This window comes from Notolepis coatsorum (assembly GCF_963971535.1).
Source record: "Notolepis coatsorum genome assembly, chromosome: 9".
NCBI classification, from domain to species: domain Eukaryota; kingdom Metazoa; phylum Chordata; class Actinopteri; order Aulopiformes; family Paralepididae; genus Notolepis; species Notolepis coatsorum.
Window position 1 is genome coordinate 22793546 of NC_140173.1, and position 27128 is coordinate 22820673.

Genomic DNA, 27128 nt, shown 5'->3' on the forward strand with positions numbered 1-27128 from the left:
TGCAGACTGTTGTAGCTTGGACTGGGGTCCTTATAACAATAACTTGACAACACATGGTAGCTGAAGCTATTTGGGACACGGAGCTATGTCCCAAACACACACACTGTTGTCACCGCAACAACGGCTCCGTGCAGACTACACGCTGTTATTAATGGTGACAGATACGATACTCACCATTGTGTCCTGTATGACAGGGTGGGTTGGCCTTCTCTTGCAGAATGGCGCAAAAAACACTGGGATTTATTTAGATTTTTTAAATTATTTTAGAACATTATTTTATTTTAATTTTTTTATTATTACTCTTGTGTTTCATTTTCTGTGAATATTGCTTTTATTATGTACCGTTTACATTTGTACAATCGTCGTTTCTGTAAATGAGGGAAACTTCAGAAGCTTAAGATTTTTAAAGGGGACATGCATTGCTATTCCTAGCACTATTTGGGCAACTTTACACAATTCCTGTGAGTCTATTGAACACATCTGTAAGGTTTTATTCAAGAAAATTCATTGTTTTATATTTCTAATCAAGTATTCAATAGCCAAATTTGTCTCACTTTGGATTTCAGGCTGTGTTGGCCTGGCTCCGCCCATAAGCACTTTGAGTGACAGTCATCCACACAGTCTGCGACTGGCACAGAGAGATAGAGAGAGACTGAGGGGGATACTAATTAATTTCGCCGCAGGGGGGCATAATCCCACGGGACAATGCATTGGTAACTTGTTTCAAATGGCAATATATACCCCTGTGAATATTATTGTACGGATCGGAATACGGGTGTGCACGTGGAAGCATGCGCAAATATATTACAGTGATATACTGGTGCTCCCGACTGCGAGGGAGAAAGAGAGAGAGAGACAGAGGGACACACGGAGGACTTACACACAACCTGTGTAAACGCTCCGTGTGTGTGTTTGAGAGAAGACGGGTCGGGTCCCTCTCTCTCTCTCTCTCTCTCTCTCTCCATCTCTCTCTCCCTCCCTCTTAGGCCATATGGTGAAGGCTGTATAATTTCATCCCATTCCCACCTCGGCGAATTACACAATTTTCACTCTGGGTGAAAGTTCGATTGGTGTAGATTTAGGAACAAAAAGTTCTCCATTGACAAAATAGCACATTTTGCGCAATCATAATTTGAAAGTCAGGACTAGATCTTTTCTCGCGAACGGATATTTGGGCACCGCAGAGTTTTATTTGACGCAATTGGTGCGAGTTCGGTCACGTATCTGGCGCTCGACCAATAGCAGCTCTCCTTGTTGCGAGGTCATCGCAACAACATTGTTTGTATTTGTTGAGATCAGTTTGACACTGATCTCTCCACACACCTCACCGTTTACTCATTTTACTCTATATTGTATATTGAATATTCTTCTTTACTTACTTACTTTCTTTTACTGTATGAAGCACTCTCAGGGGCTCATACAGAAACAAGCATTTCATCGTAAAGTACCTGTATTTTATTGTGATAAATAATAAACAAACTTGAAACTTTAAACTTGTGTTAGTTGAGAGACTTCCGGTATGGTGAGCAGGGTGTAAGACGTGCTTTCCCTCTCTCTCATGTTTTTTTTAAATTCCACGTTTTAAGACTCCAAACCTTCATAGTTCTTTTTTATAAACAAGTATCGATACAGCCAACTAAATATTTGGCTTCACAAAGATGACATCCAAGACTCCAAAACCAAAACGGGGCGATGTTCAGAAAGAAGAGGAGGCGGATGACGCTGTTAGCAAGGTCTGGTTAGCTACCCTGCTTGAAAACCACAAAGAGGCTATCACCACCGAGTTCAGGAAAGCCATTACCACTCTGGAAAATAAACTTGACCAAATGAAATCGGACGTGGCAGACAACGGACAGCGGGTCAAGTCCCTGGAGGAGAATGCGGAATCTGTAAGCGAAAGAATGGCGTCGCTAGAGGCTACATGTGCCGATCTGAGGGCTAGCCATGCTATGCTAAAGGCTAAAGCTGAGGACCTCGAGGTTCGAGGGCGGCGGAACAACCTCCAAATCATTGGACTACCAGAACAAATTGAGGGCCCAAGACCAACATCCTTCTTCGCCACCCTTTTATCCCAGGTTTTTGGGGCAGAAACCCTCCCTACCCCTCCAGAATTGGACCGCGCACACAGGTCGCTAGCAGCTAAGTCGAAGCAGGGTGAAAGGCCTGTTATCGTCAGGTTCCATAATTATCAAACCAAAGAACGGGTGATCCGGGAGGCCAGAAAGAGAAGGGCAGAGATGCAGTACAACGGTCAACAAATTGCTTTCTACGAGGATTATACCCCGGCTGTGTTGGAACAGTGAGCACCGTACCGCGAGGTGATGGCACAACTTTACAAACGAGGGCTGAGGCCTAGTCTTCATTACCCAGCCAAACGGATGATTATGGAGGAGAGCGGGGACAGATTACGCTTGATGACTGTTGGCGATGCTGAAATGTACCTCAAGGCCAAGCTAGCCTAGCGTGGACGGCTACCTAACGATTACCTAGGGGTAAGCTAACCTGACGCCGGCAGCAACGAACAATGAATGTAGAATGCGAGACTGAAATTATAGACATTGGTTGGGCTAAACTGGTCAACCGCGTTAGACCTAACACTTACACTTCATGGGGAGATGCTATTGACATTAATCGGACTGGCTTCTGAAACAGAACTTTATGCTTCCCAAATAACCGACACGGACACTATTTACACTTATTTCTAAATTATAATTTTTTTTATTATTCTTTATTAGCCCTTCTTTTACATGTGTCTCTCTCTCATTCAAATTGTAGACGTTCCCTCTGTTTAGAGGCCGCAAGATAAATAGACTGGACCAGTTTGACTGGATAATGAAGGTCCTATGTATATGCTTCAGGAGTACTCAATGCGCGGATTGAAATGTACAGAGACTGGGCCTGAATTTATTAGACCATTTACCTAGGTCTAACAGACACCTCTGGGCCAGGTGAAACCAACACCAACAGCAATAGACATAATTACGACATATTAAATGTGCGGCTGAACTTGTAGACTTTGGTTGGATTACATTGCCCAGTCACAATAGTGTGGCCACCTATGCCTCAGAAGGGTAATATTATTATGTCAATCAGAGTGATGCCTTCAAAGGGAACCCCATGCCACTCAGTTTGCTATAGCCATGACCTTGTGACTATTTGCAGGCCGTTTTCTTCTGCTCCCTATTTCGTAATTTTTGCTATTGCCTTTTTATTTTATATATATATATATATATTTTTTTTTTCTTAACTTAATTTGCCCTTTCTTTTTGTATGGATTTATATTAGAGCTGGGCCGTTAACGGCGTTAACACTTTGATCGCCATGGTTCAAATTCATAATTTACCATCCCTAGCCAGCTCTATTTGTCTATGGAGAAGTTCCCCTTCTTTGCAGGGCTATAACTTTTTAAATTCTATTGCTAAATTGCCATTATTATGGCCCATTCAATGTCCTATATCCATTGTTCAGGGTGTAGCAACGATATACTTTTTCATTCACATATTCATACTAAAATATGGTCTAAAGTATAAGTATGTTTTTATCGTTTTCTGCAGCTTTCTTCAGAACGTGATTTATAGCCCCAAATGCATTATATGCATGATGAAATACAGTTTGATAGCGATCTGTGCCAGATAATAAATTTCAACTGGAGGTACTTCTAGAAGTTACTACGTATCATCTGATGATGACCAGATGGGCGGGGGGTCGTTTATAATTCCGTGGGCAGCGTTAGATGATTCATCCAGTGTGAGTCATATGATGATCATAGCAGTTTATATGGAACACGTTAGAATATAACGCTGCAACTCACCGTGGCTTCCTCGCGCCGCTGGCAGATGAGCGTGGAACAGAATTTTTTCTATTATGGGATGGAGAAATGCCCCATCCATTTCCAGGTTGTATAATAGTATATACGTCCAAATCATGTTGTTTTTTCGAGTTATTTGCACCGATCGATGTTCACTGTGTCAAGACGGAGTCTCTCTAACGATAGCGAGTGCCCGGACGACATATGGATGAGCACTTCCGGTTCGACGAGTTATTTCCTGTTGGCGATCTGCCGATCGGCCACCAGATGGCGCTCTTGAACCGCTAGAGAGTTGAGTGGAGCTTTGCAGTATATCTCAGGGCCCCGGAGGGGAAATATGATTTCGATCACAGATTTTTGAAATATTGATATCAAAGACGAGGTACAGCGTCTTCGGCAGAATGAGCATGGCTAGGAATGACGTCTAAACACGTCATCGGCGATTAAAGTGTTAACGTGCTGCGTTTTCTCTCTCATTTTTTTTTTACCTTTATTTACCCAGGGTAGGTTCGCTGAGCACAGATGCTCTTTTTCAGGAACGCCCTGCTTCACATTCACACAGTTCCATTCATACCTGGGAGCTGCCCAGTACAACCACAGTTGACACCATTGGCCACTGAGCAACTCCACTGGAGCAGTTGATTTGCATTGGCAGGGTTTGGCCCTGTCTGGCACCCAACGGGAAAATTATTATAGGCACTATAAGTAGACACCGCTACATAAAACAAGCTGGTCTGCCTGAGTGACTGGTGGAAGAAGGAGAAATAGAGATTGGACTGATTGAGTCAAGCCATGTCACATAGTTCAAGTTTGAAATGCTTCTTTCTGTTTTGCTCCTGAGAGTGTGCTAGATACTGTACTGTACTGGTAATATTATTTATTTGTGGTAACTTCTGAATAAAACAACTTATTAAACACAAGTACATCTTATTGAACATTATTTTGATATTTCATTACCAATTATCATAGCAAAACAGCTTTTTCAAACAGTCTGTAATGCATTTTGGAAACGGGAGATGGGCTCATGGTGTAATGGGCCATCTGGCCTGAGAAACATAAGGAGGAAAGAAAAAGTAAGGACTTACTTCTGGTCATTATTTGGGTAGAACACAAATATTTTGAATGCCTTCGGCAGATAAAAAATAATAAAAATTGAGCCATTTTAATCTAGATTAAATCCAGGATTGCAGATGGATTAATCTAGATTAAAAAAAATGATCTATGCCCACCTCTAATTTATATACATATGACTCTCTATGCAGGGTGAGCATACTCAGGGTGCACATGCTCCTCTTACTATCTGAGGGTCTCAATACAAACAAGCCGGATAGTATCTACTGGGTAGTGGGGGTTTTGTATGCATGTTTCAGAAAGTACTCAAGGTACTGACTGAACCAATTCAATTTGTACATGCTTCTTTTTACTGTCTGAAGGTACAGGTCTCTAACACTGCCGAATGTAGCTAACCACACTACCTTTCTATACATATTTTAGGTATATATTGATGCCCCTGATTCGTGTAACCCCTGTAACTGCGTAGACCTCTTGATTATTATTATTTTATTCTTTAAATATATATATACTTTTTTTAAAGACAAAAAAAGAAGAAAGTGGTGCCTCTTTTTCAACTCTATCAAGGTTTGGCAATTTTTTATATCCCTAGTTGGCATGATAGCAGGGGCTAAAGACATTCTCTTCGAGCTGTTATAGGTTGGAAGCGGGCTTTGCCTATGTCCACTGAATTATAAGTTAACCTAGGCACACTGAAGCGCCTCGGTATACTCGTTTACTCTCAACTTTTTATGGGTCACACTCCTTAGTGGGAGTCATCAGTAGCGCTTTTACGTCCATGCTCTAATGCAGGGGTGGCCAACCAGTCAGAGACTAAGAGCCACAAAAATTACTGTGGTACCACAAGAAGCCACACCATATACCAGCGTTTCTCAACCTTTTTTTTCAGTCACGGCACCCTTCATGTGTTTATAGGTCTCACCCTCCCTCTGGCCTCTGAAGTTGCTAATGTCTTTTTTATTTGGGCCTCACAGGGTTAAAAGTACCCTGCGAGACCCATGGTTGCAAAATTACAAAATCACTTTTAGCCATTTAAAAAAATTATGTTTATTTAAAAAAATTTAAAGGGGAACTATTTTACCATTTCTTTCACTATTTGGGCACTTTTACACAATTCCTGTGAGTCTATGGAACACCTAGGTTTTTTTTTTTTTTTTTTAATGCATTGTTTTGTATTTCTAATCAAGTACTCAAAAACCGCATTTTTCTACCTCAAGATCTTAAGCCGTTTTGAGGCTGGGCTCCAACCACTGTGTGGCCTGGTGCCAACTGCCACATCAACTGCCACATTATTATGCAGCTAAGAAATCTCTGACATCACAGATATGCACATTTTCAGATGACTCAGTTCAGTGAGGGTGAATATTGTGAGAGGAGAATTGGAAGAATGCGCAAATATGAGAATTAGAGACATAGATCCTATTAATATAAGTCCACATAGCTAAGAAACAATGGTAAACACTGAAAAAGGCCATTTATAAGATAGTTCCCCTTTAAGCACATGTATAGTCAATTGGTCCTGTTGTTCAGCCTCACAATGCTATTTGATAGTAAATGTGTTTATAACCTCTTAAGCCCGAGATATACAGTAAAAGTGTATATTTTCAGCATTACGTTTGTTTACCAATTATTTTAACTGTCATTAGTGAAATATAAGATTGTAGAAATATCAGGGCATTGAGTCGGAAACCGGCGCATATTGACAGGAGGAAGTGGCACATCCAAAAGTGAGTGTAGTCTTTTGAAGGAAGAGACTCAGGGCTTTCAAATTTAGAAAAACTACCCTACCCAGCCACACCAGCCCCTGTCAATCATCTGATTTCTGGATTTACTTTTTTATTTCCCTTATTTTTTGGGATTATCTCCCACAAACCTGAACGTTATTGCCATAAAACAGAACGCAGTTAGTTTCTCTACCTTTCTGTGAACGTCTTGCAAAAAACGGTGTTGCAATATGATGAAAAATGGTGGAGAAATTGACATTATAAAAAAGATGGCAGAATTCATTATTATTCATTTGCTTAGATTTTTCAGGTCTGGTCAATTTTAGCATGGTGTTATTCACAGTCAAAGATAACAATTATTTTTAAATAGAATTGATATTCTCCTTTGGTTCATTACAATTTACTCAAGCCTAGTAACAGACACACTATTTCTGACACTGATCCATATATGTCCCTAGATTCTGATACCAAGAACATGCAAATGGACCATTTAAAAAAAAAAAAAAATGTTTATTCTACATCCTTATGGAATGAGTGACATACAAAAAAAAAAAAGTAAAAGTAAAAGTAAATTATTATTTTTTTTTTATGGATGGGAGAGCCGCACATTGACGGGCAAAGAGCCGCATGCGGCTCACGAGCCGCGGGTTGGCCACCCCTGCTCTAATGGATGAGCCCCGAGTCGTGTTGCAAATATCTTTCATTGTTATTCTGATTTAAATTTTTGAATTTATTCATCCTTTTTTCTTTTCTTGTTTTTTTTGGCTGTTCGAATGTTCTTTAAACACAGTTTAAAAGTTTATCCATAACTATATTGGAGACTGTTGGAAATGAACGGGAGAGAGGGGAAAAGAGGAGTGAGGATGAAGTCTCCACCGGAAGGAGAGTATCCTGAGAGATAAAAAGGCTGTTACTGTTCCCTTAGGGACCAAGGGATGTACCCCCGGGTGAGTATTTGTGTATGGTTGTGTGGGTGCTTGTGTGTGCGTCAACCCCCCCCCCCCTTTTCTTTATCCCCCTCTACCTTTCTCCTCTCTTCCAATGTTTCACCTTTTCAACTCAGGTATGTATATACTTAACGGAACATGGCAGTGACGGGCAGGAACATCCGCTTCGTCTCATGGAATGTCAAAGGGATGAATAACTCTATCAAGGCGAACAAGGTACTTAACCACCTACGGCATCTCAAGGGGGACCTCTGTTTTTTACAAGAGACACACATCTGCACTTCAGATATCCCCCGTATTAAGAGCATGGATGGGACACATTTTTCATTCTAAATTCTCTGCAAAAGCCAGGGGAGCTGCAATTATTATACATAGGGATGTACCCTTCGAGCCTTCCACCATTTTAACTGACCCTGACGGAAGAAGTTATAGTGTCGGGCAGGCCATGTGAGCGGATCGGAGCGTGAGCGGCGCGGGGCGCGGAGCGGGCGGTTTTGACGTGAGCGAGGAGTGGGTTTTAAAATGGGTCGGCGCGACGTCCGGAGCGAGAGTTCTCCTCCGCTCCAATCCACTCCAGGTCGCTCACAGTGGTTTAACACTGTTGATGTAATATACATGCAGTACAATGCCAAAGCAACAGATGGCGATGTACAAACATGAAGGCCATTTTCAACCAATGAGAAGGGTGAACCTGTGATATCCGGTTCAGGCTTTGTCACTGTAGAGACGCCCACACTCACTCCTGTTAGAAAAAGTATCGACGCCATTGTTGTTGACGTTAGCTTACATGCTAACGTTAATGGCAGCGACCATAGCATTGTGGCTCGGCTAGCCTATCATCGCTTAATATAGCTAGTGAATGGATAAACAACGTTATTTAACATTGCAGAATGGGTACAATTACAATGCGGCTCAATACAAACAATTGTTAAGGGGCCCAGGGGGTGTAGACTGTTGTAGTTTGAGCTAATTTACACCATGCTCCAAAAAAAAAAAAAAAAAAAATCTGCCGAGCGATCTGGCGCGGGGCTCGATTCAAGGTGAGCGGGGAGCGAGCGGAGAGCGACTTGGGGGCGGGGTCAACATGATCGATTAGCGGAGCGGACCAAGCTTTAAAGAGCGAAGAGCGGATTTCTCGGCCGCGCCGATCCGCTCACGTGGCCTGGTGTCGGGCAGACTGCAGAACATTCCGGTAGTTTTGGCCTCAATATATGCACCAAAATGGGACAATGATAAATTTGTATCCAATTTATTGTCCTCGATACCTAACCTTAATGATCATAACATAATTATCGGAGGAGACTTTAACCAGGTCCAAAACATAGAACTTGACAGGTCTTCGGATAGACGTACTACCATCTCCAAAGCGGCGAACATCCTAAAATTTCACATGGAACAGCTTGGCCTTATAGACCCTTGGAGAACAATATTTCCTACAGATAAACTTTTCTCCTTCTTTTCCCATGTCCACCACACATATTCGAGGATAGACTTCTTTTTACTAGATGAAAAACTACTACATAATGTAATCTCTACTAAGTACCATAGTATAATCATTTCCGATCATGCCTCGACATCTGTTGAAATTAACTTCCCCCAGGGTAGAACACCCTCTAAATTTTGGAGATTCAACTCCCACTTACTATCGGAACCTGAATTTAAGGATTTTATTCATACACAAATAAAAATCTTCTTTGAGATAAACGACACGCCTGAAATTAGCAGTGACATACTCTGGGAGGCCTTTAAGGCGTATCTCCGCTGACAGGCTATCTCCTTTACCTCTCATTTTGGAAAGCAGGAACAATCCAAATTAACGGGTATATCAGATGAGATTAAACGATTAGACATCCAGTATTCGTCTAAACCCACCCCTGCTCTATATAAAAAACGACTCCAGCTTCAATCACAATATGATTTGCGCTCAACTAGTAAGATCGAGAGACTACTCCTGCACACCAAGCAACGTTTTTTCGAGCAGGGGGACAAGGCAGGAAAATTGCTTGCGTACCAAGCACGAGTGGCTAGTGCCTCTAGACTGATTCCCAGGATAAAATCCCAATTAGGTGTCACTACAACAGACCCTACGGAAATTTCGGAAATTTTCTCTGACTATTATTCCAAACTTTACACGTCGGAGTCTTCCCAACAGGACTGGGATCGCCCAAACCCCCTCAAGTCTCTCAAGTACCCTCAAGCGAATAAAGCGGAAGCTGAAGAGTTGGGCACACCTATAACCATCTCTGAAGTGACTGAGGCAATCAAATCTTTACAAAGTGGTAAATCACCCGGGCCAGATGGCTATACTACAGAATTTTATAAAACTCACTCCGTGTTGGTTGCCCCTTTCCTACTGAGAATATATAACGACTCCCTCCTAAAGGGCCAAATGCCACCCACGCTATCAGAGGCGTCATTGTCCCTGCTGCTCAAAAAAAGGTAAAGACCCTCTCCTTTGTAGCAGTTACAGACCAATCTCCCTCGTTAATGTGGATTGTAAAATATTGGCTAAGGTCCTGTCATGCCGTCTTCAGAAGGTGGTCCCATTCCTGATAGACCCGGATCAGACGGGTTTCATCATGGACAGGCAGTCCTTCTTTAACACCAGAAGACTGTTAAATATCCTTTTCACAACCACGACTGGCGCACCAGAAATGGTACTCTCCCTAGATGCTGAGAAAGCGTTTGACAGAGTGGAATGGAGATACCTGTTCCATACACTTGAGAAATTCGGTTTGGGCCCGGGTTTTATTTCATGGATAAAACTCCTATACTCGTCCCCGGTGGCCTCGGTTAACGTAAATGGTATCAAGTCGGGCCAGTTTGCGCTTTATCGTGGCACCCGTCAAGGATGCCCGCTTTCTCCCTTGCTCTATGCGCTCCCCGCAGAACCGTTAGCCATATGGCTTCGCAGTGAGGACAGATTTGAGGGGATTGAGAGGTTCGGCCTGGTTCATAAACTCTCATTGTATGCCGATGATCTCCTACTTTATGTCTCCAATCCGTCATCGTCCATCCCTGTTATCCTGGACATTCTAGAACAGCATAGGCAGCTCTCTGGGTACAAACTTAATCTCCAGAAAAGTGAATATTTACCTGTTAATGCATCTGCGGAACGGCTTCCTCAATCGCTTTTCCCATTTAAAAGGGCCACGGAAGGATTCACATATCTAGGGATTTTCATGGCCAAATCACAGACGGAGCTCTTCGCAACATTTTTTCGTCCTCTGCTGGATCGCTTTAAGTTAGATCTGACGAGGTGGTCCTCTCTCCCCCTCTCACTTCTGGGAAGGATTAACCTGATTGTGGTCTTACCCCGATTTTTATACGATTTTCAGCATATACCAATATTTATTAATAAAGCCTTTTTCACCTCGGTTGATCAACTTATAGGTTCATTCCTGTGGGGTAACAAAAGAGCACGTATTAAGAGGACGATCATGCAACTTCCCAAATCAGAAGGGGGTTTGGCTTTGCCTAATCTTCGCTATTACTACTGGGCATGTAATATAAACAAACTCCTTTACTGGAGGACCAGGAGGGAGGAAGAAGACCGACCCCAATGGGCTCGGATGGAAATCTCCTCTTCAAAATACTCACTCTGGTCTGTGACAACATCCCAACTGCCCATCTCAATCCCTATTAAACAGGTGGCTCGGAACCAAATCGTAACGGATACTTTGAAAATCTGGAATCAGTTTAGGAAACAATTTGGCCTACACGCTCCGTCGGGGCTAGCTCCAATCTCTCGCAATCACCTATTCCTACCGTCCTGTTCTGATCCTGTATTCAGAATCTGGGCAAACAAAGGTTTGCTAACCATTAATGACCTCTACTCCGGAGGTGTGTTCTCCTCGTTTGCAGAATTATCGAAAAGATTTGGGCTTCCAAACTCCCACCTTTTCCGTTTTTTCAGATCAGACATTTTGTTCAGAACCAATTCCCACAATTCCCTGGCCGTCCTCCAGACTCTAGGACTGACCCCCTCCTATCGCTCGGCACTGGGCGGAAAGGGCTCGTCTCAATTATATATGATAAAATATTTTGGATGAACCCAACTTGCTTAGACTCCCTAAAAGCCAAATGGGACGAAGATCTGGGAATTACCATTACAGATGAACAATGGGATCATATATTAGACCTTGTACACACCTCCTCTATATGTGCAAGAAACAGTTTGCTGCAGTGTAGGATCCTGTATAATAGGGTTCATTACACCAATGTAGGGCTGTCCCCGACTAAGGATTTGGATGGTCGACTAGGATTGGCCAAATTTTTTTTTTTATCATTCCATTTGGGCTGTGGGGGTGCTTAATGTCTGAAGGAGTCGACTGAAGGCGTCTTGTCCTCTGCAAAAGCATGCAATTGGTCCACTGATGGATACATCTTGATATTTGTCTAGTATAGTGTGTTCATTAGATGGGTGAAATCCTCTTTCAGTGCCTCTGTGCCTGTTTTCGTAGGCAGTTAGCCTCTGGTATGCGTGCCATTAGTGTTAGCCACGCTTCTATGCCTCTTTTCTTTTGAAAAAAATTCGATATATATATAAAAAAAAAAAAATTATATTCGACTAAGGTTGGCCAGTCGACTACGGCCCCTTTCGACCGATTAGTCGACTAATCGATTAATAGGGGTCAGCCCTACACCAATGCGAGGTTAGCAAAGATATACCCGGATAGAACGGACGCGTGTAATAGATGTAAACAATCTCAAGCCGATTATATGCACATGTTTTGGACGTGCCCCAAACTCACAGAATTTTGGACTGCAATATTTGATACACTGAGTAGGGTCCTGGGTGTGACGTTAGACCCAGATCCACTCACTGCCTTTTTCGGAATCCCGAATACCCCTACGATCACAAAACGAGTTGTGGCGTTCACTACCCACCTCGCTAGGAGACTTATTCTCTTTAAGTGGATACACCCTTCCCCACCCACTCACAACAGATGGATACATGAGATACTACATTGCATTAGGCTTGAACGAATCAGATTCTCCCTAAAGGGCTCCCTTGAGGGGCGCCCCAGTGGCGAACCACATAGCGCGCTTAGCCACGACACGGCCGACCCGGGTTCGACTCCCGAACCCGTCGTTATTTGCCGAATGTCTTCCCCCCACTCTGTCTCCCATTCCTCCTCTGTCTCTCCCTACTGGACTGCCCAGTAGCAATAAAGCGATAAAACGCCAAAAAATAAATCTTAAAAAAAAAAAAAAAGGGCTCCCTTGAAACATTCCATGTGACCTGGCAACCATTTCTGCATCACATCGATACCCTGACTATCAATGAAGAGACTTAGAAAGGATAGAGCTTTACACCTCTAACTGCACTTCCATATCTTTTATTATTGTTTTATTCCTATTTTCTACTGTCCCCCCCCCCCCCCCCCCCCCCCTTTCCCTGTCCTGGTATGTATGGGTATGAATGAGACCCCGGGGGGATGGGTGGGTAACTGGGGGAGGGTGAGAGGAACGAGAGACACAGCTGTAGAAGATCAAACTATTCAAGAATTACCACAACACTATAAGTAGGGGTGGGGGAAAGAGTGAAATAATGTCATTTTTGACTTTCTTCCACAGCCACATCCGTGTTAGTGAGTTTTTTTTTGTTTTTAGTTTTTTCTTTATCTCTTTATCTAAACAATTGTGCATAATGCAGATGGGTCGGATTGATATTGTTGTTGTTTTTCTTTCCCAGCAACATCTGGGCCCTATTCCCCGTACCTGGTTCAACTAAGTCGATCAAGAGTCCCATTATCCAGATTCAATTAACCCGATGTTTGAATCCGGGATTTTCCTGTTCCTCGAACGCTGATTCAGTCTCGTTCATTCGAACCAGACTTGAGACTCAGGATAATTGCGCGCGGCCGCCTCAGCTGAAAAGACAGCAGGTGTCGATCGCAGAAATCCTGATTTTCTAACGGCATTGATTGATTGATTGATTTAAAACTGTATTAACAGATTGCAGAATGGGTACAATGCAGTACGGCTCAATAGCCTCGCCGACAAGTTAAATGCATAATCTATAGGCTAATTTTAAGTCCCTCATTACCCCAATCAATCAGATTATATTTCTTTAAACGTGCCTGCTGGCAGTAGGCTTATTATGGAATGAATAATCAAATGAGATCTTGCTAGCAAAAATAATTAGTTCAACTCTTTCAGAATAAGGATAAAAACAAGCCCAAAGAGTATCTAATTGATAAGAATTAATAGATGCTTATGAGGATATCTGCACTGTATGCGCTCGGCTTAGGTAACATGTACTTTATATATAAATACAATTTTCAAGGCGCAACCCCCGAAATAACAGAGCCTGGATCCAGCTATACAGTTTCACTATTAATCAGGTTTGAATCTGTTTCGGACATAATCCATATGCATTGAATTGATTAACCTTTGGTTTATACCAGTGACGCATGTTCATCATCAGATAACAGTGAATCTAACTTCATTAGACGGCCGACGTACGGCTCTCTTATCCATTAATGGATATATAATGGATATTTTATTTATCTGGCACCGTGGTGTAATGGTTATTCCTTATACCTCTCACGCGGACGACCCGCGTTCGAATCCCCCCTTTTTCTAAATTCTTTTTGCGATGTAAATGCTTCAATTTGGTGCACTTTGAGGGCTATATAAAGAATGACATCCTCAATGCATGTAGATTTATAATATTTTAACTTAAAACTAGGCTACTTTTGCGTATAGTCATTAATATTATATTCCAAAAAAAATTATATTAGAAACGCGGGGTTTCAAACTGGGGTCGTCCGCTTGACAGGAATGAGCACTAACCATTACACCACTGTAGCAGACAAAATATATCCATTATATATCCATCAATGGACAAGAGACCCGTGTTTCTAATATTTTTCTTTTGAATGAAGTTTTATCTCTTTATTCTCAAATGCATTAATGTGACGTCAACGGCTCATTCAATTGCTCAAATACGTCAAACAGCGCATCTCATCAGACATTTTAATCCCAGTTACAATATCACAATAACGTGTGAGTGATGATACAATTCAACAATCCTCAGATTCCTCGTAATTCATAATCCACAATCCACGCATAGACACTTCAATTTTATGCTTGAATGAAACACAATCCGGGCGCTCCATTAAGCAAATCTACAGCGGAGAATAGGGGTGGACGGTATGGTCTAAAATTTATATCACGGTATAATTTGAAGCATAGACGGTAACGGTATATATCACGGTATCAGTGTTTCGTTAGAATAATTTTTTTTGCCTGATAGGCAGGCTATATAAAGAATGACATCCTCAAGGCATGTAGATTTATAATATTTTAACTTAAAACTAGGCTACTTTTGCGTATAAAGTCATTATATTCCAAATAAAATAAGTCCCGAGTCGAGACTCCGTGCTGCTCCCATTGCAAACAGCGGGGCTGGATGCTGGATTTTGCTAGAAGCATATGTAGCTGCAGAGCCGCAGAGCCAGGGGCGCTTTCAGGTCTGGTCACAGGCCCGCTCAACAGCGCCCCCCCACCCAACGGCTGAATTGCCAATGGCTGAATTGGAGTATAGCACTGTGCAATACTCCAATTCAGCCATTGGCAATTCAGCCATTGGGTGGGGGGGCGCTGTTGAGCGGGCCTGTGACCAGACCTGAAAGCGCACCTGGCTCTGCGGCTCTGCAGCTGCATGCTATTCGCAAATCCACTGCTGCAGCCGTCCTCCCGCTGCAGCCGTCGTTATCATAACACTACACACATATCATAATGTTTACAGCAAACTGTAGTTGATCACCAGGTATGTTTTATTAACGTAGAATAATTCATATAAGAAAAACGATAGTGAAATCTCTTACCTTTCTCCACTGGTTAAAAATGCCAGGAACTGAAATTGAAACTTGCTGTGCGCCGCGGTGATATGTGTTTATAATGTGTTCTATCTATTTTTAGGGGCAAATGCGATTGAAATAGTCGCGCTGTGGTTACATGACTTCATTGCTATTTTAGAGCTGCTCTACCAGTTACACGGTATAGTCAAAATCCATACCGTAGAGCAAATTCATACCGTTTATACCGTCCACCCCTAGCGGAGAATATATGAAACTAATCAGAGCCAAACGGCCGATAGGTTTCATTCATTAAAAATATCCCCGCGGGATTCACATTTGCAATGCGCCGTTATTAAAATAACCACATGCAGCGTGTATCGCGACTCCGAGCGCCGTATATGACGTGCATTATTTTATTTAGGACATAGTAAATCTATAGGCTGAATATGATTTATTATCAGCATTTAGTTCTATTATTATACATTTCAAAAGCCCCATCTAGGAAAACGAAGCACAAAAACATAATTCAGAATGGTATAATGGGATCTAGACTGAGAAATATTTCAGGAAGCGAGCTGGCATTTCTTTGCGAGGGCGTGGCCATGGTTCATCCAGCTAACTGAACTAAACCCTGCTCCCGAGCAGGTTCAAACTTTCTGATCTGTTACCATGGTGATTTAGAAAATCCGACTTCGGGGAACGGAAAGGTCTGGCTTAAGTCAAGCTATGCTGAAAATTATCCGGCTAACTCAGTTAGCCAGGTACGGGGAACGGGGCCCAGTGCTATGTGTTTGTATGTTTTGCAGATGCGTTTGTCAACAACCTCGGTGTGGGGGGGATGGGGTGGGAATGAGGGAGGGGAAGGGGAAATGAAAGAAAAAAAAAAAAAAAAAAAATGGAAAATGTACAATGTTTACAATTGAAATGTTCAATAATTTTTTTCCTGTAATAAAGAAATTAAAAAAATAATTGTGTTAGTTGTGTATGTATGTGACGAATCCGGTCAGTCCTTCATACCAGTGGCCACCAGGCTCCACAACATGGGCAGGGACTGCTGCCAGACATCCAACTACAAGGAACCTAAAAAGGACAATAACACTACCTTATGCATACTGCACCTTATGTGAATACTGTATATTTCAGTTAGTTAGTCAACACTTTAATCACCGATGACGAGTTTAGACGTCATTCCTAGCCATGCTCATTCTGCCGAAGACGCCGTAACTCGTCTTTGATATCAATATTTCAAAAATCTGTGATCGAAATCATATTTCCCCTCCGGAGCCCTGAGATACACTGCAAAGCTCCACTCAACTCTCTAGCGGTTCAAGAGCGCCATTTGGTGGCCGATCGGCAGATCGCCAACCGGAAATGACCCTTTGAACCGGAAGTGCTCATCCATATGTCGTCCGGGCACTCGCTATCGTTAGAGAGACTCCGTCTTGACACAGTGAACATCGATTGGTGCAAATAACTCGGAAAAACAACATGATTTGGACGTATATACTATTATACAACCTGGAAGTGGATCGGGCATTTCTCCATCCCATAATAGAAAAAATTCTGTTCCACGCTCATCTGCCAGCGGCGCGAGGAAGCCACGGTGAGTTGCAGCGTTATATTCCAACGTGTTCCATATAAACTGCTATGATGAACATATGACCCACACTGGATGAATCATCTAACGCTGCCCACGGAATTATAAACGATCCCCCGCCCATCCGGTCAACATCAGATGATACGTAGTAACTCCTAGAAGCACATCCAGTTGACATTTTTTATCTCGCACAGATTCCTACCAAACTGTATTTGATCATCAATATAATGCATTTAGGGCTATAAATCACGTTCTGAAGAAAGTTGCAGAAAACGATAAAAACACTTATACTTTAGACCGTATTTTAGTATGAATATGTGAATGAAAAAGTATAACATTGATACACCCTGAACAATACATATAGGACCTTGAATGGGCCATGATAATGTCAATTTAGCAATACAATTTAAAAAGTTATAGCCCTGCAAAGAAGGGGAACTTCTCCATAGACAAATAGAGATGGGGAGGGATGGTAAATTATGAATTTTAACCATGGCAATCAAAGTGTTAATTATATTGAAATGTTATATTGTTTACACTGCTTGTTTTTACTACCTGTACCTCACCTCCCCCATGCTGCTATGATGCCTGAATTTCCCCAATAGGATCAATAAAGGAATATCTTATCTTGATTGATTGAAAACTTTATTAACAGATTGCAGAATGGGTACAATACAGTACAGCTCAATACACACAATTGTTAAGGGGATGCAGACCAGAGAAAGACTTTCGTCTTGTTTACATCAGGGTCCCCCATTTTCAATTCATCATGACATTTATGACATACACAACATACAGATATCATGACATTTATGACACAAATCGATCTCTAAACAATGCTTATGTCTCCACAATGGTATGATTCTGGCCTGGTAGGTTAAGCCACCGTTCTACGCAGTTTCTATATCTATCCCACCGTGTCCGTGTCAAATCTTGTACATGTTCTTTCTGAACGGACGTGAGATGCATATAACATTGTTTAGAAACCTTTTTGCAAACTTTAGGAGTTTTCTGTCCATTTTAGTCCGTAACGTTAGAGTGTGGATGCAATTTCTTTGTTGACACCGGATCAACCAATAGCAGCTCTCGTTGTTGCGATGACCTCGCAACAAGGAGAGCTGCTATTGGTCGAGTGCCAGATACGTGACCAAACTCGCACCAATTGCGTCAAATAAAACCTCTGTGGTGACAAAATATCCGTTCGCGAGGAAAGATCTAGTCCCGACTTAAAAATTATGATTGCGCAAAATGTGCCATTTTGTCAATGGAGAACTTTTTGTTCCTAAATCTACACCAATCGACCTTTCACCCAGAGTGAAAATTGTGTAATTCGCCAAGGTGGGAACGAGAATCGTTTTCTAGCCACTTCTCAGCCTTCACCATACGGCCTATCTCTCGCTCGCTCGCTTACGCTCATCCGTGGACAAGCGAGAGAGAGGGAGGGAGAGATGGAGAGAGAGGGACCCGTCTTCTCTAAAACACACACGCTTTTACACAGGTTATGTGCCTCGCAGTCAAAACCCGTTTGAGGAAGTGTCGGGTTACACTATGCGCTCTCTGCCTCACTGTTTGAGGAAGTTAAGATATTTCCACTCGCTCTGCTGTCGCTGTCAACCATAGTTATGCAAATCAGTGCTATAGTCACGTCAGCAAAACTGTCAAATCAGAACAGCTTAGTTGAGTGAGGGAGGATCTCGTGAACTCGAAACTAGACTGATGAGTCAATATGATAATTAACGACACAGACCACATTGATATAATCCCCAATTGCTAGGAAAACATGCTAATCACTGGAAAAGGCTATTTATAATGCATGTCCCCTTTAAATAAAGGTTGAAATGAAATATCTGCAACCCTGTTAATTGTGCTGTTGCCTGTCTTGGCTAGGACGCTCTTGTATATAAAAATTAAATAAAATAAAAATCTCAATGTGATTTTTCTTTTTAATAAAGAGATCATTTAGAGCCTTACCTCCTCCTTCATTCACAGTTCCTTTAAGTCCTGGTGTTTTAATGCAGTCCACCAAGTAGACAGATAGTTCCTTTAGTCCCAACAGAGAGCGGTGACTGCAAGACGCCATCTCCTCCACTGTACTGGATATCAGTGGGGCTGTGGCCTAAAAATACCAGATAAAAAACAGTAACAATAAGAGTCTTGCAAAGTACAACGTTCACTCTCCCCAGAGTAATTGTAGATTGACAGGTTTGGCTGAGTGTTGTTTTTTTTATGTTAGACATGTCTTGTCACTGGTACTTTATGATGAGTCACCTTAACCTGTTCCACCCGTGGAATATTTTCTGAAAATCTGCCTAAAATATATACCTAGGTAAATGGAATATTGCTCCACTTCTACAAGGTCCATTTGCATATTCTTGTGTTTATTACTAGGCTTGCTTAAATTGTGATGAAACAAAGGAGAATATGAATGATTTTTCTTTGCATCTTTGACAGTGAATAACACCATGCTAATAATGACCAAACATAAAAAATTGCCACTGATCTCGTTCAGTACCTTCTTCTTTTCACTTTTTCTCCTTATTTTTCAATTTTTCTCCCATCCCAATTTCGCCTCGCCAATTCTCCCTTTAATTCTCCCCTCCCCTGTCTCGAACGTTGCTAGACTATGCCTCCCACTGGTCGGCTGCAGTGAGGACCAAGCCTTGCATCACGTGTCCCCTCCGGTACACGAGGAGGCAGCTGTCGCATCTTTTCACCTGTACAGCGCGATCTTTCAGCGGCGAGGAGTAACGCGTGGGAGGCTCACACTGCCCCCGTTGCTTCCTGATTCTGCTGTACAGGCGCACCAACCGACCTGTAGGAGTCGCTGTCCACAACGTCCAATCCCCACCCACCAGCTTTTCCCACCCCCAACACTGCTAATTGTGTTAGTATGAACGACCAGCCAAGCTGGTAGCGACTAGGGGTGGGACGATACATCAATCCAGATCGATATATCGATCTATTATCAATAATCAAATAGGATCAATTCAACGTAAAAAGATCGATTCATATTGCGATACTCTTATTTTGAAAATCCGGCGACGTCATATCCGCCCCGCGCCCAGTATTGTGAAACTCCGTGTAGCTCTGTACAGCAGAGCGAGAGCAGGGCTTCAGAGCGTCTATTTTGCGACCCGAAGTCTGTGCAGTTTTCCCCCTGCAACAGGTCAAATGCATCCAACATGGTTTGCATCGTCGCCATTCCTTTATGCCCACGCCGCGTGGGCAGATCTAAATTAACGTTAGTTTAGCTGCTTAAGCTAGCTAAGCTAACCGTGAGAGAAGAGGAGAGGGGAAGGAGGAGGGGCGGGGGCATTCTGTGTGTGTGTGTGTGTGTCCAAATGAAGTCAGGAGTATTATTATATTATTGATATTATTTACTGAGGATGGACAGATAATGTTGATATTTAAACATGAATACATAATAAATGTATTCATGATCATCATGCAACATAAAACAATTGTAGGAACGGTTTGGGAGAGGAAGGGGTTTTAGCTTGCGTGTTGTGAGTTCCAAAACATTTTACTTAAACTTTAAAGCTCAATATATAAAAACATGGCACTTTACAGTGAACAGGAGGTCTATTTGTATTAAAAACAATAGATTGTTTTTCATTTAAATGTCTGGAAGAGCTCAAATTAAAACGTCAATTGATATTTCCGTAGCCTTTTTTTAGTTGATCTAAATGTGACTGATTGTGTTAAATGGGCACATAATATCGTCTCATATCGATCGCAGGCACCTGAATCGAATCGTATCGTGGCAGACTTTGTGATATCGGAAAACATCGTATCGTTGTCCAAAGAATCTATATCGTATCGTGATGAAACTGGTGATTCCCACCCCTAGTAGCGACGCCGAGAGCTGGGCTCGAACCCAGCATCTCCTGCGTTAGTGGCGAGCGCCTTGCCCACTGCGCCACTTGGCCGCCCCTCATTCAGTACCTTCTTGAGATCATGTGTACAAAAAAATCTAAGGAAATTAATAAAGGGAAGATGATTAAACAGAAGGTTCTGTAGATACAGTACTGAATTCTCCCATTCGGACCAATGCAATTTGAAATATTATTATAGAATATTAGTTGCAGCCCTAACAATTATTTTGGTAGTCGACTAATCTGTCGATAATTTTTTCGATTAGTCGACTAATCTAACGATTATTTCTGTTGATTATTTTTTCGATTAGTCGACTAATCTAATGATTATTTCTGTCACACCCTCCATCTCTGCTTCCTGTGGGTGCGGCTCCTTTTCCGGGCTCTTAGCAGACTTCTTAGCTTAACACAGTGCTTCTCAAACTTTTTCTGTCAGGCCCCCCTTTGGCGGACCAAAATATTTTGGGCCCCCCCCCACGCCCCAACAAAATAGTCATGAAATGGGCCATGTTTAAATTTATTGAAATAACACCAATATCGTGACCTTTCAAATTGGCCCTATATTTTGTTTTCAGAGCTGTCATGGATGAAAAGCCAGCTTCACACAGATACTGTATGTGGTGCTGAATGGTATCAACACCTGCTGCATCATGAGATACTTGGTGGGCCATGAGATGAGATACTTGGTACTCAGCACCACACTCTGAAACTAGCTCTCCAGGTGGTATCAGATGAGATTTCAAAGAGTTCTTCCAAGAGTTTGGATGGAGATGTGTCAGGAAGCTTTGTCTCAATGTTGTCTGTAAAGGTTTTTTTTATCCAGAGTAACTTGGTGATCCTTTTGTGTTTTATTAAATAATGGTTTTCAGATTTTGAGAAATGGTATTTTCATGGAGAACAGTGCACCTGTAATCCAAAAAAATTAAAAATATATATATATATTTTTTTTTAATAAATCTCAAGGCCCCCCCTGCCCCCCCCCTAATTTAAAATAGTTTGAAACCGTCTGTACACAGTAGGCTATGTGTGCTAGCAGAGCTAGACTCCAGTCACGAGTCACGGTGCACATGTGCGGTGGTTTGTCCACCAAAAAAGCGCCAAAAGATCGAAAATAAACTAGCAGAGCCAGAACTGTTCAACTCCCCACAGCCAGCAGAGAAGCCGGTTTACTTTAGCTTTTAAACCAGCTGCAGCCTGAGAACTGGAGTGTGAGGGGATGTAACACTAAAGATGGCGGCAACGACAAAGAATTGCTGCAAAATAAACATACATCTGTTGTTTATATTAAAAAAAAAATAAAAAAGCGATAATTATCGATATCGAGAAATATGATAACATTATCATATCGTTATCGCAATATGATTTTTTGCCATATCGCCCAGCCCTAGTTCAGCCACAGACTCATACCCCCCCGACACACAAACGCTTCTCAACTGCTGCTTTAATGTACTTTAAAGTTTACGACTCGCTACACTAGCTTATAGTTCCCACACCTCTCTGGAACTTTTAACTTATTTTGTCTTATTCTGTCGAACGTCACCAACCATTTAAGCAAATGACATGTCATCAGCTTGTGACTGCAACTTGTTCCTGTTCGCGGACGACTCAGCCCTGCTGGTCTCTGACAAGAACAAGTTACAGGTTGAACAAACCCTCCGGTCAGAACTCGGCAGAATCTGCACCTGGCTCGCTGATAACAAACTATCATTACACCTGGGTAAAACAGAGTCCATTCTCTTCGGATCAAATAACAAACTCAGCAAGACCAACGGTTTCTCAGTTACAGTGGGTGACAATATTGTCACAAGGAAAGATGAAATTACATACCTGGGTTCAGGGCACGAAACTAGAGCCCGCCAAGCGCCATTGGCGGTTAGATTTTACGTTTGGCGAGTGAGACTGAGAGGTCTGTCCGCCATGTGGCGGGCAATCAAATAGTCATGTGAAAACCAATCAACCGCTGACACATCGTTGTCATTATTAGACCTGCTTGGTGAAGCAACAATGAAACAAATGTAACTATTTTAATACAATTCAAATTGTGCTTGGAGGGAATTATTTTCACCGGACATTATGACCGGAGAGATTTAAATATGTCGGACTTCAACAGATTTTGCCGGTCAAAAACAGGTAATTACCGGACAACGGAAACCCTGATATATATATACAGGGAACAAAATAAGTACCCGCCAACCGCCAATGGCGGGCAGATTTAAGGTTTGGCGACTAACAATGAGAGGTCTGCCCGCAATCTGGCGTGTAGTTCATATCGATACTCTTATTTTGAAAATCCTGTGCGGGTCTCATTTCCGCCCCAAGCGCAGCTCCAGTCATAATATCGATGGCTCCGGCAGTTAGCAACGTTCGGTTCATATGATACTCTTATTTTGAAAAAAAAACCCGTGGCAACGAGTCATATCCGCCCCAGTCCGTGCTTCTGCTTGCATCAACACAGAGGCTCCTATTGCCTCGGGCAGTCTGCTCTAGTCTAGTACGGACCTCCGTGAGCTAACGTGAGCTACCTAGCTAACGTTACTGTTTAAACAATGACCCAGTCAACTATTCACTTTTAGTTTAATACATGAGGCATTGTCTAACGGTATCTAGCTGGCTAGCTACTGATAGCTGCCGATATCAACAAATGCTCCAGCAATAGTCGAGGGCATGATACCTCCGTTAGCTCGGTAGCCAACGTTAGCTCTATATGTCCCAGTAAACTAAATAGTAAACTAAATCAGTATCGGCCGATATGGCTCAGACGATCGGTATCGGTGGCAAAAAACATGATCGGGACATCCCTATATGAGAGTATTATATAGTAATAACAACACATGGCGATATACTAAAAAGCTATTTATAATTTTTGGCTGGTAAAAAATCTGCCTGGCTGGTAGTTTTTTAAAGTTAATTTTGTTCCCTGTATATATATATATATTAGGCTTGGGCGGTATGACGGTATTACGGTATACCAGGGTATTTCGAGATCCCGCCGGTATGATTCTCAATACCGTGACGTCACAGACTGCTATTACACTGACAGAGTTTATTGTAGTGCACTGCACAGCACGCGTCAGCAGAGGGTTACGTGGCTACCGTTCTGGGACTGGGAGCGAACGTTAGTAGTACCTGGATGGTGCGGGTTACGTGGATACCGTTCTGGCACTGGGAGCGAACATTAGTAGTACCTGGATGGTGCGGGGTTACGTGGCTACCGTTCTGGGACTGGGAGCGAACGTTAGTAGTACCTGGATGGTGCAGGGTTACGTGGCTACCGTTCTGGGACTGGGAGCTATCGTTAGTAGTACCTGGATGGTGCGGGGTTACGTGGCTAACGTTCTGGGACTGGGAGCTATCGTTAGTAGTACCTGGATGGTGCGGGGTTACGTGGCTACCGTTCTGGGACTGGGGAGCTAACGTTAGTAGTACCTGGATGGTGCGTGCTAACTAGCTACCGTTCTGGGACTGGGAGCTAACGTTATAGTAGTACCTGGATGGTGCGTGCTAACTAGCTACCGTTCTGGGACTGGGAGCTAACGTTGTAGTAGTACCTGGATGGTGCGGGCTAACTAGCTACCGTTCTGGGACTGGGAGCTAACGTTATAGTAGTACCTGGATGGTGCGTGCTAACTAGCTACCGTTCTGGGACTGGGAGCTAACGTTATAGTAGTACCTGGATGGTGCGTGCTAACTAGCTACCATTCTGGGACTGGGAGCTAACGTTATAGTAGTACCTGGATGGTGCGTGCTAAGTAGCTACCGTTCTGGGACTGGTAGCTAACATTATAGTAGTACCTGGATGGTGCGTGCTAACTAGCTACCGTTCTGGGACTGGGAGCTAACGTTATAGTAGTACCTGGATGGTGTGTGCTAACTAGCTACCGTTCCGTGATTTGTTTACTTGGTAACACGGGTTGCTAAATGCTAAGGAATTTAGGTTCAACGTGCTTCAATATAATCGTTATTAGGGATGCCCCGATCGATCGGGCACCGATCGTTATCGGCCGATAATCAGTATAAATATGCGATCGGTGAATTCCGATAATGAGTCATATTCGCCGATCGCGGAAACCGATCAAGCGGAGATCTCACTCGCTGTCTGTCTCAGACACACAGGACCTGCAAACTGCCGCTGCTCCTCCTCCCTTGCCCTGCCCGCACCCGTGTACAGTTTGTAAACACAGGACTGAGAGGAGGCTCTGCTCGAGTCTATAGTGCATTCGACGTGAGCTAACGTTAGCTACCTAGCTATCGTTACTGTTTAAAGGGGAACTATCTTATAAATGGCCTTTTTGAGTGTTTAGCATTGTTTCCTAGCTATGTGAACTTATATTAATATGATCTATGTCTCTAATTCTCATATTGGCGCATTCTTCCAATTCTCCTCTCACAATATTCACCCTCACTGAACTGAGTCATCTGAAAATGTGCTGATTTGTGATGTCAGAGAGACACCGCTGCATGATAATGTTCAGGCGAGGCAGTGGTTTACCATTGTGGTTGGAGCCCAGGCTCAAAACGGCTCGAGATCTTGAGGTAGAAAAATGCTGTTTTTGAGGACTTGATTAGAAATACAAAACAATGAAAAAAGAAAAAAAATTACAGAGGTAACACATAGACTTACAGGAATTGTGTAAAAGTGCCCAAATAGTGGAAGAAATAGTAAAATAGTTCCCCTTTAAACAAAATTACCCAGTCAACTATTCACTTTTAGTAGGCATTGTCTAACCGGTATCTAGCCGGCTAGCTACTGATAGCTCTTGATATCAACAAATGCTCCAGCAAGTCTAGTAGTGCATGATGATACCTCCGTTAGCTCACGTTAGCTAGCTCGCGTTAGTTCACTGTTCAAAACGAAATGTCCCATTGAACTAAATAGTTCACTGAGGCGTCGTCTTAACGTTATATAGATAGCTCCTGATATCAATGTCTTAAAACATTGATTCGATGCGTATTCGAGCTGAGGGCTTGCTGAATGTGATTTATACCAATACTAGGGTCCAGCTGCAGAATCGGAGGGTCCAGCTGCAGCGCCGGAGAATCCTGGCCGTAGCTGGAGGCTACTAGTACACACAAGACAGTGGAGCTGTTTGCAGATAGCGAGCATTTTGACTTGTTGCGTGGTGGCGATGTCTCGCAGATAATACAAGTACAAGTCTAATTATATAATATATATATTTTATAAAAAAAAATGTAATAAAAATTTATATAAAATAATTTTTTTTTATCAAAAATGATCGGTATCGGATCGGTATCGGCCGATATGGCTCACGACGATAGGTATCGGTGGCAAAAAACGTGATCGGGGCATCCCTAATCGTTATGTATGGTGATAACGAGTATATTGTTAGCTCCCCCCCCCTTGATGAAAATGAAAGTCATACCGTCATATACCGTATACCGGGGTATTATGTCAGGATGATATGACGGTATGAAAAAAATTATACCGCCCAAGCCTAATATATATATATATCATTCACAATATAGTAAAATGTCTGTAAATTGGATGAAACATTTATCTACAATGTCAAAATGTTATTTCAGTTGTAAAACTAAAGAATGAATGCAACGTTACTTTATCCACTAACTAACCACTAAAGAAACACACCTGGGGAACTTCTTTTTGGCATGTGGAATTCAAAACTAAGTGCACCCGCCTTCCCAAAATATAACTTGCTCAAACTAAGTTGGATGTTGTTCTTTCAGCCCACGCACACCAGAGAGATTACCTGTAATTTAGCATAGCCTCATAATCTTGGTGATGCACGATATATCGGCCGCCGATATAATATCGTCCGATATGGCAGTTTTTTTACACATCGGTATCGTTCCGATATCAAGATAGGGCCGATATTGGCCAATATTTAAAAAAAAAATACATTTATATATATATTTTTTTACATGTTTTGGCCTTAAATAGTTTCAAAATATCAGTCATTTCTGAAAATAAGTTATAAAGTAAAATAATTATGCATTTTGAAAAATATCTCTTTATTTGATTATCATAAAAAAGTGTTTTCTATACAGAGATATCGACATCGGTAAATATCGGTATCGGCCAGAACAGCAATTTTTTTTCCCGATTTTTCTCCCATCCCACCCTTCCTGGTTGTTGCGTACTTTCCCCTACTGTTGGTCCGGGAGACCGGAGACTGTCACATGCTTTCCTCCGACGCATGTGCAGCCTGGGGCAGGCCAACCTGGCCGCGCAGGTTCTCACCGGGGAGAGTGTAGCGTGTGGGAGGCCACACTATCTCTCCTTAGTTCCTACCCTTGCTGAGCAGGCGCCCCGACCGAA

General features: G+C 42.5%; 1 protein-coding gene across 1 annotated transcript in view; it reads right to left on the reverse strand.

The window, feature by feature from the left end:
* Nucleotides 1–27128, reverse strand: part of LOC311234559 (uncharacterized protein) — a gene marked incomplete at its 3' end in the record, with an annotated part of 69708 nt that overhangs the window by 12575 nt on the left and 30005 nt on the right. The window contains exon 2 of the mRNA XM_084321808.1: nt 18930–19074. Within this exon, the coding sequence (XP_084177934.1) occupies nt 18930–19074 (145 nt within the window). The remainder of the gene's footprint in view (nt 1–18929; nt 19075–27128) is intronic.